This window comes from Malaclemys terrapin, chromosome 9 (assembly GCF_027887155.1).
Source record: "Malaclemys terrapin pileata isolate rMalTer1 chromosome 9, rMalTer1.hap1, whole genome shotgun sequence".
NCBI classification, from domain to species: domain Eukaryota; kingdom Metazoa; phylum Chordata; order Testudines; family Emydidae; genus Malaclemys; species Malaclemys terrapin.
In genome coordinates this window covers 56,938,777-56,953,161 of record NC_071513.1, presented here as the reverse complement: position 1 = coordinate 56,953,161, position 14,385 = coordinate 56,938,777, and the positions used below count along the sequence as shown (strand labels likewise).

At 47.0% G+C, this 14,385-nt stretch overlaps 1 protein-coding gene across 5 annotated transcripts in view; it reads left to right on the top strand.

The window, feature by feature from the left end:
- STAG1 (stromal antigen 1) overlaps nucleotides 1-14,385 on the top strand; it is a 391,372-nt gene that overhangs the window by 223,328 nt on the left and 153,659 nt on the right. For all 5 annotated transcript variants that reach the window (XM_054039941.1, XM_054039940.1, XM_054039942.1 and 2 more), the window contains 2 exons: nucleotides 10,697-10,811; nucleotides 13,744-13,861. In XM_054039941.1, the coding sequence (XP_053895916.1) occupies nucleotides 10,697-10,811; nucleotides 13,744-13,861 (233 nt within the window). The remainder of the gene's footprint in view (nucleotides 1-10,696; nucleotides 10,812-13,743; nucleotides 13,862-14,385) is intronic.

Sequence of the window (14,385 nt, the reverse complement as noted above, 5' to 3'; positions counted from 1 at the left end):
CCCGCGCCCATTGGGATTGTGGGTTAAGATCCCAGTGCCTGATGGGACAAAAAACATTGTCGCAGGTGGTTCTGGGTACAGCCTCACCTCCTCCCTCCCTCCCTGCATGAAAGCAACGGACGGCAGACAACCATTTTCGCGCCTTTTTTCCTGGGTGGGTGAACACTGCAGACTCCATACCACGGCAAGCATGGAGCCCGCTGAGCTCAAGACAGCAGTCATGAATATTGTAAACACCTCGCGCGTTCTCGTGGAGTTTATGCTCAGCCAGGACCAGAAAAACGAGGTGAGGAGGCAGCGGCGGCGGCAGCGCAGCGACAAGCATGATGAGGACATGGACACGGACACGGATACAGAATTCAGTGAAACCACAGGCCCCGGTGCTTTGGAGATCATGTTGTTAATGGGGCAGATTCTATCCATGGAACGCCGATTCTGGGCAAGGGAAACAAGCACAGACTGGTGGGACTGCATAGTGTTGCAGGTCTGGGACGATTCCCAGTGGCTGCGGAACTTTCGCATGCGTAAGGGCACTTTCATGGAACTTTGTGACTTGCTGTCCCCTGCCCTGAAACGCCAGAATACCAAGATGAGAGCAGCCCTCACAGTTGAGAAGCGCGTGGCGATAGCCCTGTGGAAACTTGCAACGCCAGACAGCTACCGGTCAGTCGGGAATCAATTTGGAGTGGGCAAATCTACTGTGGGGGCTGCTGTGATGCAAGTAGCCAAAGCAATCACTCAGGTGCTGCTACGAAAGTTTGTGACTCTGGGAAATGTGCAGGCTATAGTGGATGGTTTTGCTGCAATGGGATTCCCTAACTGTGGTGGGGCAATAGACGGAACCCATATCCCTATCTTGGCACCGGAGCACCAAGCCACCGAGTACATAAACCGCAAGGGGTACTTTTCAATGGTGCTGCAAGCACTTGTGGATCACAAGGGACGTTTCACCAACATCAACGCGGGCTGGGCGGGAAGGGTTCATGACGCTCGCGTCTTCAGGAACACTACTCTGTTTAAAGGGCTGCAGCAAGGGACTTACTTTCCGGACCAGAAAATAACCGTTGGGGATGTTGAAATGCCCATAGTTATTCTTGGGGACCCAGCCTACCCCTTAATGCCATGGCTTATGAAGCCATACACAGGCAGCCTGGACAGGAGTCAGGAGCTGTTTAACTACAGGCTAAGCAAGTGCAGAATGGTGGTAGAATGTGTATTTGGCCGTTTAAAAGGTCGCTGGAGATCATTATTGACTCGCTCTGACCTCAGCCAAAGAAATCTCCCCATTGTTATTTCTGCTTGCTGTGTGCTCCACAATCTCTGTGAAAGTAAGGGGGAGACCTTTATGGCGGGGTGGGAGGCTGAGGCAAATCGCCTGGCTGCTGATTACGCGCAGCCAGACACCAGGGCGATTAGAAGAGCACACCATGAAGCGCTGTGCATCAGAGAAGCTTTAAAAACCAGTTTCATGGCTGGCCAGGCTACAGTGTGAAATATCTGTTTGTTTCTCCTTCATGAAAACCCGCCCCCTTTATTGACTGATTTTCTATAAGGAACCCACCCTGCCCCTTCCCCCAGCTTTCTTTCAAACCAAATAAAGTCACTATCATTTAAAAATCATTTATTCTTTATTAATAGATTAGAAAAAGAGGGAGGGAACCCGGGTGGTATTTGGGAGGAGGATTGCTGGGAAGGAAAAAGCCACAAAGAAAAGGTTAAAAAAATGACAGCCTTTTGCTTGGGCTGTCTACTGGGGTGGAATGGGAAGATGTACGGAGCCTCCCCCCCCGAGTTCTTACACGTCTGGGTGAGGAGGATACGGAACATGGGGAGGGAGGAGGGTGGAACAGGGGCTGAAGCGGCAGTCTGTTTTCCAGCAGCCGTTCCTGAACCTCCACCAGACGCCGGAGTAGCCCCAGAGTTGCATCCTTCATCCTCTGGTCTTCCTGCCGCCACCTCTCCTCACGTTGGTCCCTCCTCTCCTCACGTTGGTCCCTCCTCTCCTCACGTTGGTCCCTCCTGTCCTCACGTTCACTGACTTCTTTCCTATACTTTGAAACTGTTTCCTTCCACTCATTCACATGAGCTCTGTCACTGCGGCTGGATTCCATAATTTCCGAAAACATCTCGTCTCGCGTTCTCTTCTTACGACGCCTTATCTGTGATAACCTTCGGGATGGAGGAGGGAGGCTTGAGGAATTTGCAGCTGCTGTAGGGAGGGGAAAAAAGAGAGAATTGTTTTAAAAGCTACATTTTGCAGAACAATGCTTATACTCTTTCACGGTGACCAACACTGTTCACATTACATAGCACATGTGATTTCTGTGCAAGGTCGCATTTTGCCTCTTAATGCTGAGTGCCTGTGGCTTTGCTGCTAGAGATCACAGGTCTGGGCAACAGAATTCGGCTTGCATGCGGCCATGGTAAGCTTCTGTGCCCTCCTTTCCCACATACCAAGCATAGCTTGTAGAGTGCTGCAGAAGCCTGGCCAATCTCAGCCAGTTGCGGGGGGGGGGGGGGGCAGTGTGGGGGGGCTTGTCTGGGCCCCTTCAGGCAAGTAGAGTGCTGCGGTTTTTCTGTTAACATTCAGCAGCACCAGAAAACAAACTAACCACCCCCCCCCTCGCCATGAATTCTCTGGGATGATCGCTGTACCCCTCCCCCCCACCGCGTGGCTGGTATCAGGGAAGATCCCTGCAGGCACCAAACTAACCCCCCCCCCCCCCGCCGCCGCCCCCCTCCCGCCATGAATTCTCTGGGATGATCACGGTACCCCTCCCCCCACCGCGTGGCTGGTAACAGGGAAGATCCCTGCTAGCCAAACGCGAAAAACTCAGGGCCAATTTCCCATCTGCGCTTGGCTAACTGCAGGGAAGGATTTATTTTCCGCCACAGGCAAACAGCCCAGTAGGAACGGCCACCTCTGTCCCCTTAATTAAGTTCCCGTATTTCAACCAGGTTACCAGGAGTGATATCACTCTCCTGAGGATTACACAACAAGATAAAGAACGGATGTTGCTTGAATGCCAGCAAACACCGGGACCATATGCTGCCAGGCTTTGTCAGGCAATGATACCAGATTACTTGCTGCAAGCATGGCGTGGTCAAGTGTCCTACCATGGAGGAGGGAATAAGGATGCACTGCCCAGAAACCTTCTGGCAAGGCTTTCGGAGTACCTCCAGGAGAGCTTCATGGAGATGTCCCTGGAGGATTTCCGCTCCATCCCCATACACGTTAACAGACTTTTCCAGTAGCTACAGACTTTTCCAGTAGCTGAACTGACCGCGAATGCAAAGTCAGGCAAAGTAATCATTAAAAACCGTTTGCTTTTAAAACAAGTTTTATATTTTAAAAGGTAAACTCACCTGAGGTCCCTTCCATGGGGTCAGAGTCTTGGGTACTGGCTTGGGAGGCTTGGGAGGGTACTTCAGTCAGGGTGATAAAAAGATCCTGGCTGTTGGGGAGAATGGAGTGCTGTGTGCTCTCTGCAAGCTCCTCCTCCTCCTCCTCCTCTACCCCATCGGCAGAATCCTCAGGCGTCGCTGATGAGACTATCTCCGACCCAGAATCCACGAACACAGGTGGGGTAGTGGTGGCAGCCCCCCCTAGAATTGCATGCAGCTCGGCGTAGAAGCAGCATGTCCGCGGCTCTGACCCGGAGCGACCGTTTGCCTCCTTTGTTTTTTGATAGGCTTGTCTGAGCTCCTTGACTTTCACGCGGCACTGATCTGAGTCCCTATTGTGGCCTCTCTCCATCATGCCCTTGGAGATTTTTTCAAAAGTTTTTGCATTTCGTCTTTTAGAACGAAGTTCTGCAAGCACTGAATCCTCTCCCCATACAGCGATCAGATCCAGTACCTCCCTCACGGTCCATGCTGGTGCTCTTTTTCGATTATCAGCCTACCTGTGCTGATGAGCTATCTGTGGTCACCTGTGCTCTCCACGCTGGGCAAACAGGAAATGGAATTCAAATGTTCGCGGGGCTTTTCCTGTCTACCTGGCCAGTGCATCCGAGTTTAGATTGCTGTCCAGAGCGGTCACAATGATGCACTGTGGGATAGCTCCCGGAGGCCAATACCATCGAATTGCGGCCACACTAACCCTAATTCGAATTGCTAAAATCGATTTTGGCACTACTCCGCTCGTCGGGGTGGAGTACAGAAATCGATTTAAAGGGCCCTTTATATCGAAATAAATAGCGTCGTTGTGTGGACGGTTGCAGGGTTAATTCGAATTAAAGCTGATAAATCCGAATTAAAGTCGTAGTGTAGACCAGGCCTTTCACTGCCATTGTGCCCCTTTTGAAATGCATCCCCATGCAAGACTCCTCTCCACCATTGCTTGTTCTCCAATGTGCCCTCCACTCTTGGTTTCACATCCCATCAACCTATTTTTCCTCCTCTATTCCCAGTCCCGGGACCCCCTGGAAAAGATTATATCATTCCCCAGGTGATACTTACCTCACTGCGATGGTGGACTGACTGCAGAACAGTCCTGGAGGGGGTTCCTCCAAACCTCACATGCAAATAGGGCTTCCATTATGTTGGCTTAATTTACATGTGACATCATATCTCCTGTCTGGAAAAAACCTGTTGCAACTCGTCCTGGTTATATAGATTACAAGATATTTTTAGTAGGTACACATAACTCTCTACATACCAACTGTACATACATCTCACAATGTTTAAGATGACCAGTATTATATAAGTTTTTATTTGATACCTCACACAACATTCTTGTTAGGTAAATTCTATGACAGCAATGTTTTTGTTGTAATGATAGGAGTTGCTGACACAGAATAGTGAACCCTTTGTTAGCTGGCATCAGTGGCTACTTCTGTGTCACAGCAACACCTAACATCTGCAGGAAAAATGTGTGGTGGTGTGATGAGGAAAGTACCTGAAATCCCTCTAAGCCAGGTAGGGCCAGAAAAGTGCCTACAGCCAATCCTCACTCTTTAGGCATCTGCCAACACAGAAGAACATAGAAATTGGTATACCAGATCAGGCCACAGTGTCCATCTAATCCAGTATCTTTTCTCTAATAGTGGTCAGTACCAGGTGTTTTAGAGGAAGTGTAAGAAATCCTATAATGTATAATTATAGATTAGTTTCTTCCTAACCCCAACCTATTAGTGATTACCTTGTGCCCTGAAGCTTTAGGTTCTTGTTTGAGTGATTGCTCATCTCCATTCCATATTAGGGGTGTGTGCTCGCCACATGCACCGGTGCCAGAAGTTTTTCCCTCAGCAGTATCTGTAGGGAACCTGCTCTGGCCCCCCCAGAGCGGCGCGCACATGCCGCAGTATAAGGGGTGCTGCTGGCTCCCTCCACCCTCAGTTCCTTCTTGCCACCAGTGACGGTGCTGGAATGTCTGCTGCATTGTCTCATTCTCTGTTCATACGAACTCTGTAGAATTCGTAGTATAGTTGTAGATAGTTGTTGTTACCCATAGTTGTAGTTCCTGAAGTTATCATAGTCCCAAACAGGACTCAGATGGGGGACGGGGCGTGCCCTGATCCTCAGGCTTTAAGCCTGTGATCGCTGCAAACAGCCTATGCCCGTCAGTGATCCATATACTAGCTGCCTAAGGTGCTTAGGCAAGGGACACATAAGTGACAAGTGTCATATCTGCAAGTCCTTCAAACCTAGGACGAAGAAGGAGTACGATATCAGTCTAAAAGCGCTCCTAATGGAGTCGGCAATCACTCTGGCACCGGAACAACGGTCCGACTCCGCACCAAGCACCCTGGCCTCTGTGCGCAGTGCTCCGCCAGCGCTGTCCACAAGCTGGCACCGGTCTCCCTCCACGGCTCCAATCAAGAAACTGAAAAAGACTGTGAGGGGAAGATCTCCTACCTCCTGCAAGGGAAAGGAGAGGGCTGGGGGTGAGCCAAGACCCGTGCTGGGCAGTTCAACGCCCCCTTCAGGAAGTTGGGCCCCAGCTGAAGTCGAATGGTGCAACTCATCCCATACTTCGCCTGTGACTCCAGATAGCAATGCAGGCCCTGGCCAGCTTCTGGTACCATCAATGCCCAAAGCCCTTCAAACAGCTCAGGAGATCCTGGCACTCCCAGTGCCACCCACACTGGCTCCAGCAGTACCCCAGTCTCAGGGAAAATCCGCATTGGGACCTATGTGTGTGTCGCCGCCAAGGGCCTGGTACCAATCACATGACTGATCAGGGATCAAAGGCCGCCAATCGCTGGGCCGTCATCGCCCATCTCCAAGAAGGAGGTCGCCCTACGCAGGAAGATCCTCCCAGCAACCAGCCCATAGTAGTTCCTGGTCCCATTTGAAATCTCTGTACCGGTCGAGTAGTGTGAGGCATGGATTGCTGGGTGTCCGATGCAGATTTGCCAAACGCTGTCGGTCCCTGAGACCCTGACCTGCACCGGTCAGACAAGAGCCACCTCTCCACCCGATCCTGGTCATCCGATACCGACCGCTCCGCTAATAGTTCTGGCACGGAGCGAGTTTCCCTGACTGCAGGACAAGCCCCAGTACCTGCGGTGCCACCTACATCATCAGCACCAAAACTTGTCCCATGGCCCCAAGCGCAGTGGCGATCGGTGTCAGGAGGCTTGGAGAGGCCAGTGGTCTTGGTATCCCATTCCACTCCTCTGCTCAAGGCTTCGGGGGGTAAGACTCCACAGATCCAGGACGATGCAGAGCAGTACGGTGCACCGCTTTTCTCCTGGTACTATGAATCCACCTCGCATTTCCTCTCATCTTTCTATGTAATCTCCATAAGTATCTACTCTTTCTCTTCCTCATCGACCGCTTCCGCTGCCAACTCTGTTCAGCCATTGTGAACCGAGCAGCACAGCTTCCGCCACCAACTCTGCTCTCTCGCTCTTGCCGCGCTACCGAACTTCTCCATGTCCTGGTCTCCCGCCTCCGTGAAAGCTACAGAAGACAACCATTTCCCGCCTTTTTTCAGCTATCGTGAACCAAACAGCACCTCTTCCGCTGCCACTCTGCTCTCCTACATTTCGCGCCCTTTTTCCAGGATTATCTGTGCAGGCGCCATAGAGCGGCAAGCATGGAGCCCGCTCAGATCTCCGCTGCAGTTTTGACCATTGTAAATACCTCGTGCATTATCCAGCAGTATGTGAAGTACCTGCAAAACCGGGCGAGGAAGCGACGACAGCGTGATTACTATACTGATGAGGATATGGACACAGACATTCTTAGAAGCATGGCATGTGGCAATTGGGAGATCATGGTAGCATTAGGCCATGTTCATGCCATGGAACACCGATTCTGGGCCCGGGAAACAAGCACAGACTGGTGGGACCGCATAGTGCTGCAGGTATGGGATGATTCCCAGTGGCTGCAAAACTTTCGTATGTGTAGGGCCACTTTCATGGAACTTTGTGACTTGCTGTCCCCTGCCCTGAAGCGCAAAGACACCAAAATGAGAGCAGCCCTCACAGTTGAGAAGCGAGTGGCCAAAATAGCCCTGTGGAATCTTGTAATGCCCGACAGCTATAGGTCAGTCGGGAATCAGTTTAGAGTGGGCAAATCTACTGTGCTGCAAGTAGCCAATGAAATCATTGACCAGCTGCTATCAAGGGTAGTGACTTTGGGAAATGTGCAGACCATTGTGGATAGCTTTAATGCGCTGGGGTTCCCTAACTGTGGCAGGTCAATAGGCGGAACGCATATCCCTATCTTGGCCCTGGAACACCGGGGCGGCCAGTACATAAACCGCAAGGGGTACTTTTCCATGGTGCTGCAAGCACTGGTGGATCAAAAGGGATGTTTCACTGACATCAACGTGGTATGGCCGGGAAAGGTGCATGACGCTCGCATCTTCAGGAACTCTGGTCTGTTTGAACAGCTTCAGGAAGGGACTTGCTTCCCAGACCAGAAAATTACTGTTTGGGATATTGAAATGCCTATAGTTATCCTCAGGGACCCAGCCTACCCCTTAATGCCATGGCTCATGAAGCCATGCACAGGCACCCTGGACAGTAGTAAGGAGCAGTTCAACTATAGGCTGAGCAAGTGCAGAATGGTGGTAGAATGTACTTTTGGACATTTGAAAGTGTGCTGGCACAGTTTACTGACTCTGTTAGATCTCAGCACAACCAATATTCCAATTATAATTGCTGCTTGTTGTTGTGTGCTCCACAATATCTGAGAGAGTAAGGGGGAGACGTTTATGGCAGGGTGGGAGGTTGAGGCAACTCGCCTGTAGGCCAATTTCGCACAGCCAGATAACAGGGTGATTAGACGAGCGCAGCAGGGCGCGCTGCGCATCAGAGAAGCTTTGAAAGCCAGTTTCATGACTGGCCAGGGTATGGTGTGACAGTTGTGTTTGTTTCTCTTGAAGTTACCCGCCCCCTATATATATATGAAAGGAAATAAAGTCACAATTGTTTAAAAACCGTTCTTTATTATTTGTTGCACAACTCACTAAGAGAAATCAGAAGGTAGACCAGGGGAGTGGGGCGGAGGGTATTGGGTTAGGGGGGTGGAGGAGGAGGGAAGGATTTAATGCTTTATGGTACTCCGCAATTGTTTGCTTCCACGCATTCAGCTGAGCCCTATCAGTGCGGGAGGACTGCATAAGCTCGGCAAACATGTCGTCCCGAGTTAGTTTTTTCCACCTTCTAATCTGAACCAGCCTCTGGGACGGAGTAGATAGGGGCTGCGTTGTAACATTTGCACCTGCGGGAGGAGAAAAAGGGAGGTAGTATTTTAAAAGATACATTTTAGAGAACAAAGGGGGGACACTTTCTCAGTGAAACAGGCAATACATAGTACACAGTACATGTTCTTTCTGTACAAGGTTGCATTTTGCCTCTTATACTGAGTGCCTGCCACTTTGGTGTGAGTAAGCCATCATACGCGGCCGGGCAACAGAATTCAGCTTGCAGGCAGCCATGGTAAGCCATAGGGGCACGCAGGGTTCTGCTTCTTCCGCATTCATTTCAATGCTTTCAAACTGCCAGTCCCCCTTTCCCATAGCAAGCAATGCCTGGTGGGTTTGCCATATAAAAGGGCCTGCGGGCTCTCTGGGATGATTGTTTCACAAAGCGCACCCCCTGCACCCTCCCCCCGCACCCACCGCGTGGCTCCGATGAGGCTCTGAACAGGGATGAGCCCTTTAAACTAAACGCGAACAGTCCAGCGCAGCTGGGTTTGCCCCCACCATGTGGCTCCATCAGGCTCTCACTCTCCAGGGTCATGGTCTGGGAGCCCGCCTTGGGAGTGTGGGGAGGCTATTGGCTTCAGCGTTAAGAATAGTTCCTGGCTAGGGGGAAGTTGGATTCCCCACTTGCCACCTGTGCGCTGTCCTACTCCTCCTCCTCTTCATCCTCCAATAACTCATCCTCCTCGCTCCATGCAACTCCCCCCTTTCAGGTCTCATGGACAGTGATGGGGTAGTGGTGGCGTCACCCCCCCATAATTGCATGCAGCTCACAGTAGAAGTGGCATGTATGGGGCTGTGACCTAGAGCACCTGGTTGCCTCCCTGGCTTTTTGGTACACTTGCCTGAGCTCCTTGATTTTTGTACGACACTGTTCTGTGTCCCTGGAGTAGCCTCTTTCTGTCATGGCCCTGGAGACTTTAGCATACGTATTTGCGTTTCTTTTTTTGGAATGTAGTTCTGCCATAACAGATTTGTGTCCCCAACATGCGATGAGATCCAGTACCTCCCATTCGGACCATGCTGGAGCTTGTCTGCGAACCTGGGACTGCGTGGTCTTGTGATGGTGGACTCTGCATGGTCGCCTGTGATGGTGGACTGTGCTGATGGTCACCTGCGCTGATGGTGACCAAACAGGAAATGAAATTCAAAAGTTCCCGGGGCTTTTACTGCCTACCTAGCTAGTGCATCAGAGTTGAGAGTGTTGTCCAGAGCAGTCACAAGGGAGCATTCTGGGATAGCTCCCGGAGGCCAATAATGTTGAATTGCGTCCACAGTACCTGTAACCTGGAACTGCGATCTCGATTTTAGCGTTACTCCACTTGCTGAGGTGGAGTACAGAAATCTGATTAAAGAGCTTTTTAAATCGGAAAAAAAAAAAAATTTGGTCGTGTGGACGGAATCCGTTTTATTTTGAATTAACTCAGCTAATTCTGAAATAACCGCGTAGCGTAGACCAGAACCGCTGTACGCGGTCATCTACTAGGACAAGGTTCAGTTGCAGCCACACCTAGCCAGTGTGCACAAAACTAAGTAAAAGTGAAGATTAAAAAACATACAAAGGTTGGACTGTAACTCATTTTTATCCTCAATATTTTTATGAAATAAAGGTCAGTAGTGGTGGGGGGAAAACAGCCTCCTTTCATAGTTAGCATTTTGCTTAAATACTTGAGTTCAATTTATGATTGTTAAAGCAGGCTGCAATCCAGTTTAGAGCCTCCTACAGTTAGTTCTTAAATTGGTAGTGTCACAATAACATTGTTTTTCAGCAAGATAGCCATACCATCACAAGACTTAAAACTTTAAAATATCAGCTATAATACAAACATTTTACACAAGTACATTTCATAATTTTTTCATTGTGTGAAGTGCTTCTGTCCCTGTGGAGCTGAACAAATGCAGTTTGTTTGTTTATTGAGGGGAATGGTTTTTTGTTTTTTTTAATTGTATTTTATGAATTAACATGTTAGCCATAATGTTGAGCAAACAAAGCTGTTTAATATAAATATTATAACTCCTGTTACTTATTTCTAGACTGTTCAGCAGGCATGACCCCCAGGCAGAAGAAGCATTAGCGAAGAGGAGAGGACGGAACAGTCCAAATGGGAACCTCATTAGGATGTTGGTTCTTTTCTTTCTTGAAAGTGAGGTAAAAACAATTCTGATATCAATTTTATATATTTAGCAAAACATGAAACTTATTTAAGGTGATTGATCAACTTTTACAAACAGGTTTTAATGCTAGTGACACCATATGCATTTGATGCCCTTCTCCTTGTCCGTAAAGTAAACTCAAACCAATATCCTCCCTAGGACTTCTTTTACTCTTGCCTGGCTTCAGTGTAATCAACTCTGCTCTCCCCACTCTGGCTACTATAGTTCACCAGAACGTATGTTTTGGTGGTGCCTATTGCAGGACAAACTATAAAAGAATGAGTCTGTGGAATGTGCTTTAAAAAAAGGAAGCAATCATATTTTCTGGGTAACTTTATTTTAACCAGTCACAAAAGAGAACAAAATCTAATTGAAGTCTCACAGCTTGAGTGTCTTCCAGATGCTCTTTGAAGGCATTTATTTATTTATTTATCTAATGGTCATACCAAATGTGTGCTAGTCACTTTCCAGACATTAAAGAAGTCTGGTGCCTATTCCAGGGAGCTCACAATCTAAAGATAGATAGACAGACTACTAGGCAGAATATAGTAACAGGGGAACAAAAACAAGGCAATGTATGTACAAATCAATGCCATTCACTGTAAGCTGCACAGCAGAAATTGGTCTTATAGGGGACTTAAATATGAATTGGGTAGCAGCCTTCTGATGGGTTCAGGAAGGTTGTACCATGTATAGGAAGTTGCTTGATCAAAAGCATGGAGGTGACTGTAAGAAGCTGACAAACAGACAAGCCTGGGAACATTGGTGGAGTGGAGGGATAGAGGCAGAATGAAATTTGAAAAGGGAGGGACAGAAATGTGGAGAGCTTTGAAGATGATGACAGGAAGCTTGATTCAATAGTAAGTAGATAACAAAGGAGGGATTGGAAGAGGGGAATGACATGATCAAATCTGTGGACAAAGAAGGGCAATGTTTGTGTTTGAGAAGCCAAAAAGGAGGGTGTTGCAGTAGCATAGGTAGGATATAATGACGGCTTGTACAAGAGGTTTGGTTGTGGGAGTGGAAAGAAACAGATGATCTTAGCGATATTGAGAAGTCAGAAGGGGAAAGATTTGAATGTAGTCCGATGGGTGTTAACATCTCCCAGAAAGCCACAAGTAGTCACTGAGGATCAAGGAGCCATGAGTGCAGCCTTTAGTGAGATACTTAACTTATAACGTGGGCCACTGCTGTCTACACTGGTTTCTGCCACTGGAAGGTTTTGAAGCATAGCCGTATGTGGAGTAGATCGCCATATCTCATCTTGGTTTGTGGTGGAGAGAGATATGTATGTGTCCTCGGCATAAAATGATTGCTGAAGCCAGGTGGGTTGATGAGATCTTCCAGAGACAGGGTTTACAGTGAGAAGAGAAGGGTCTAAGGGCAGAATCTTGGGTAACCTGCACACAGAGCAGAAGGGAGGAGGAGGCTCTGCCAGAAGGACACTAACAGAATGCTCAGAAAAAGTGAATATGTGCCTCAAAGTAATTACAGCAAAAATCATTGAAAAATATAAGGAAATGGGGTTATTTGCTTGCTTCCAGGAGAGAGGCCTCTAGAGCCTGATTCTTTCTATGTCTCTCCCCTGGTCTGTCAAAGGTGCTGTTCTTATACATTCCTCACATTCCATCAGATCTTGCTGGAAGCTAGGTCTACTGTTATGGCAGCCATGATGAGCTTCAGTTCCCAATGTGCTTTGCTCCCTTGAATCTCAGAGAGATTACAAAGTGCTAGCCTTGTCCCTCCTCACTGAGGAGAGAGAATTTAGCTCATAGAACTCTAGCCTTGGTCCCTAAAGCCAGGTTCAGCACCATTACTTGGTAATTAGTTAAATCAGCATGCTGTGGTGTTACTTGTTGATAGTAGTTCATGATTGTCTTACAAGTCAGTGGAAGCTAATGTCTATTCTTTCCAGAATGATTTTTCTCAGTATAACTGAATGCTATTATTATAAAGAAACTTCTGATGGGATTTTCAGAAACACTCAACATTGACTTAATTCTGTGCCCATTGAGATAAATGAGAGTTTTACCATTATTTTAAGTAAGACGCGAGTTAGGCCAATGCCGAGCAGTTTTGAAAGTATTGTGCATTATGTATCCAGATCTCAGAGCTACATTCAATAGCTATTTGGTTCCTGTTCCGTGTCAATGCTGAAAAATGGATAGGTCTGCACACAAACTGAAAAATCTTTATAATAATTTCTTGTCCATAAATAGTGCCCTCCCTCCTAACATTTTTAAACATTTCTTAGATGAATGTATCAGGTCCAGTTGCTGTTGTTGAGCTATGTTGTTAAACAGTAGTTCATTAGATTTAAACTTTTAGCAGTATAGTTGTAAAGTGTTATGTTGAATGAACACTGTTGTGTAATTTTTCATTATTACAGTATATATTATGATACTTAAGATGTATACTATATTAAAACTAACATGAAATTCCCTATGCCTATTACATACTGTTAATAAAAGAAAAATAAACATCTCGATAGAATGTCCCATCCCCCCCGCATTGTCCACTATTATGACACCTTAACTCTACAGAAAAGTGTGACAAGCATTCTAATGGGATTGCGGGTTAGACAAGATGACCCTTGCAGTCCCTTCTAACCCTGTGATTCTATGATTCTTCTCATGTCATGATATAAGCCTTGACTTAGAAGACACCTGCAAGTAGAGTGTTATATCAGAAAAGAGCCCTCATTTCTTTCTCCCACTCCACTCACCCTTTGCATAAAATAAAAGTTTCACTATGGTTATGCAGTTACATGTCTTTTTGTTGGAAAGTGGACCTTCCAACATTAATTTCAAATGTAGTTTTCCTTCTTAGTGATACAAGAACACTGTCCTCACTCAAACCATTATAATAGTTGATGAAGCCATGTTTGAACCAGAAAGCTTTATTGACATTTGACTTGTTATTTCTAGTTGCATGAACATGCAGCTTACTTAGTGGATAGTTTGTGGGAGAGCTCTCAAGAACTACTGAAGGATTGGGAGTGCATGACAGAATTGCTACTGGAAGAACCAGTTCAAGGAGAAGAAGGTATTTGTGTCATTTTATTAAATACATTAAATTGATGTAATAAAATACGGTTAATTCTTCTTAATAAAAATGCTGTTAATCTTTGGATTATATGAATGTCTGTTTCCTATCCTACATTTAGAAGTGATATGCAAAATGGAGATATTATATTTTAATTAATCTGATTTTTTGGGAGGGGTTAATGCAAATTTTCAAGTAGAAGGCAGCACATTAAATGGGAACTGCCTTAATGCGTTCTCAAGACACAGTGATCAAAGGGACAAGGTTTTTTTGTTTCATATTTAATTGAAACAATGGCATTACTAATCGCTCACTAGTTTTCATCTTACTGTTTTCTTGCCTTCTTCGTTCTGACATTGTCTGCAGTTAGAGGTCAGCACCTTCTTTTCTTATCTGAACAGTGATGTGACTAGCATGTTATTGGGCACTTTAAACTGGGTAATTATAATAATAATATGGCTTTGAATAGAGCCAATACTTCAAGTGATAATTATTGAATTTAGGGGTTTATATAAAACATTGCT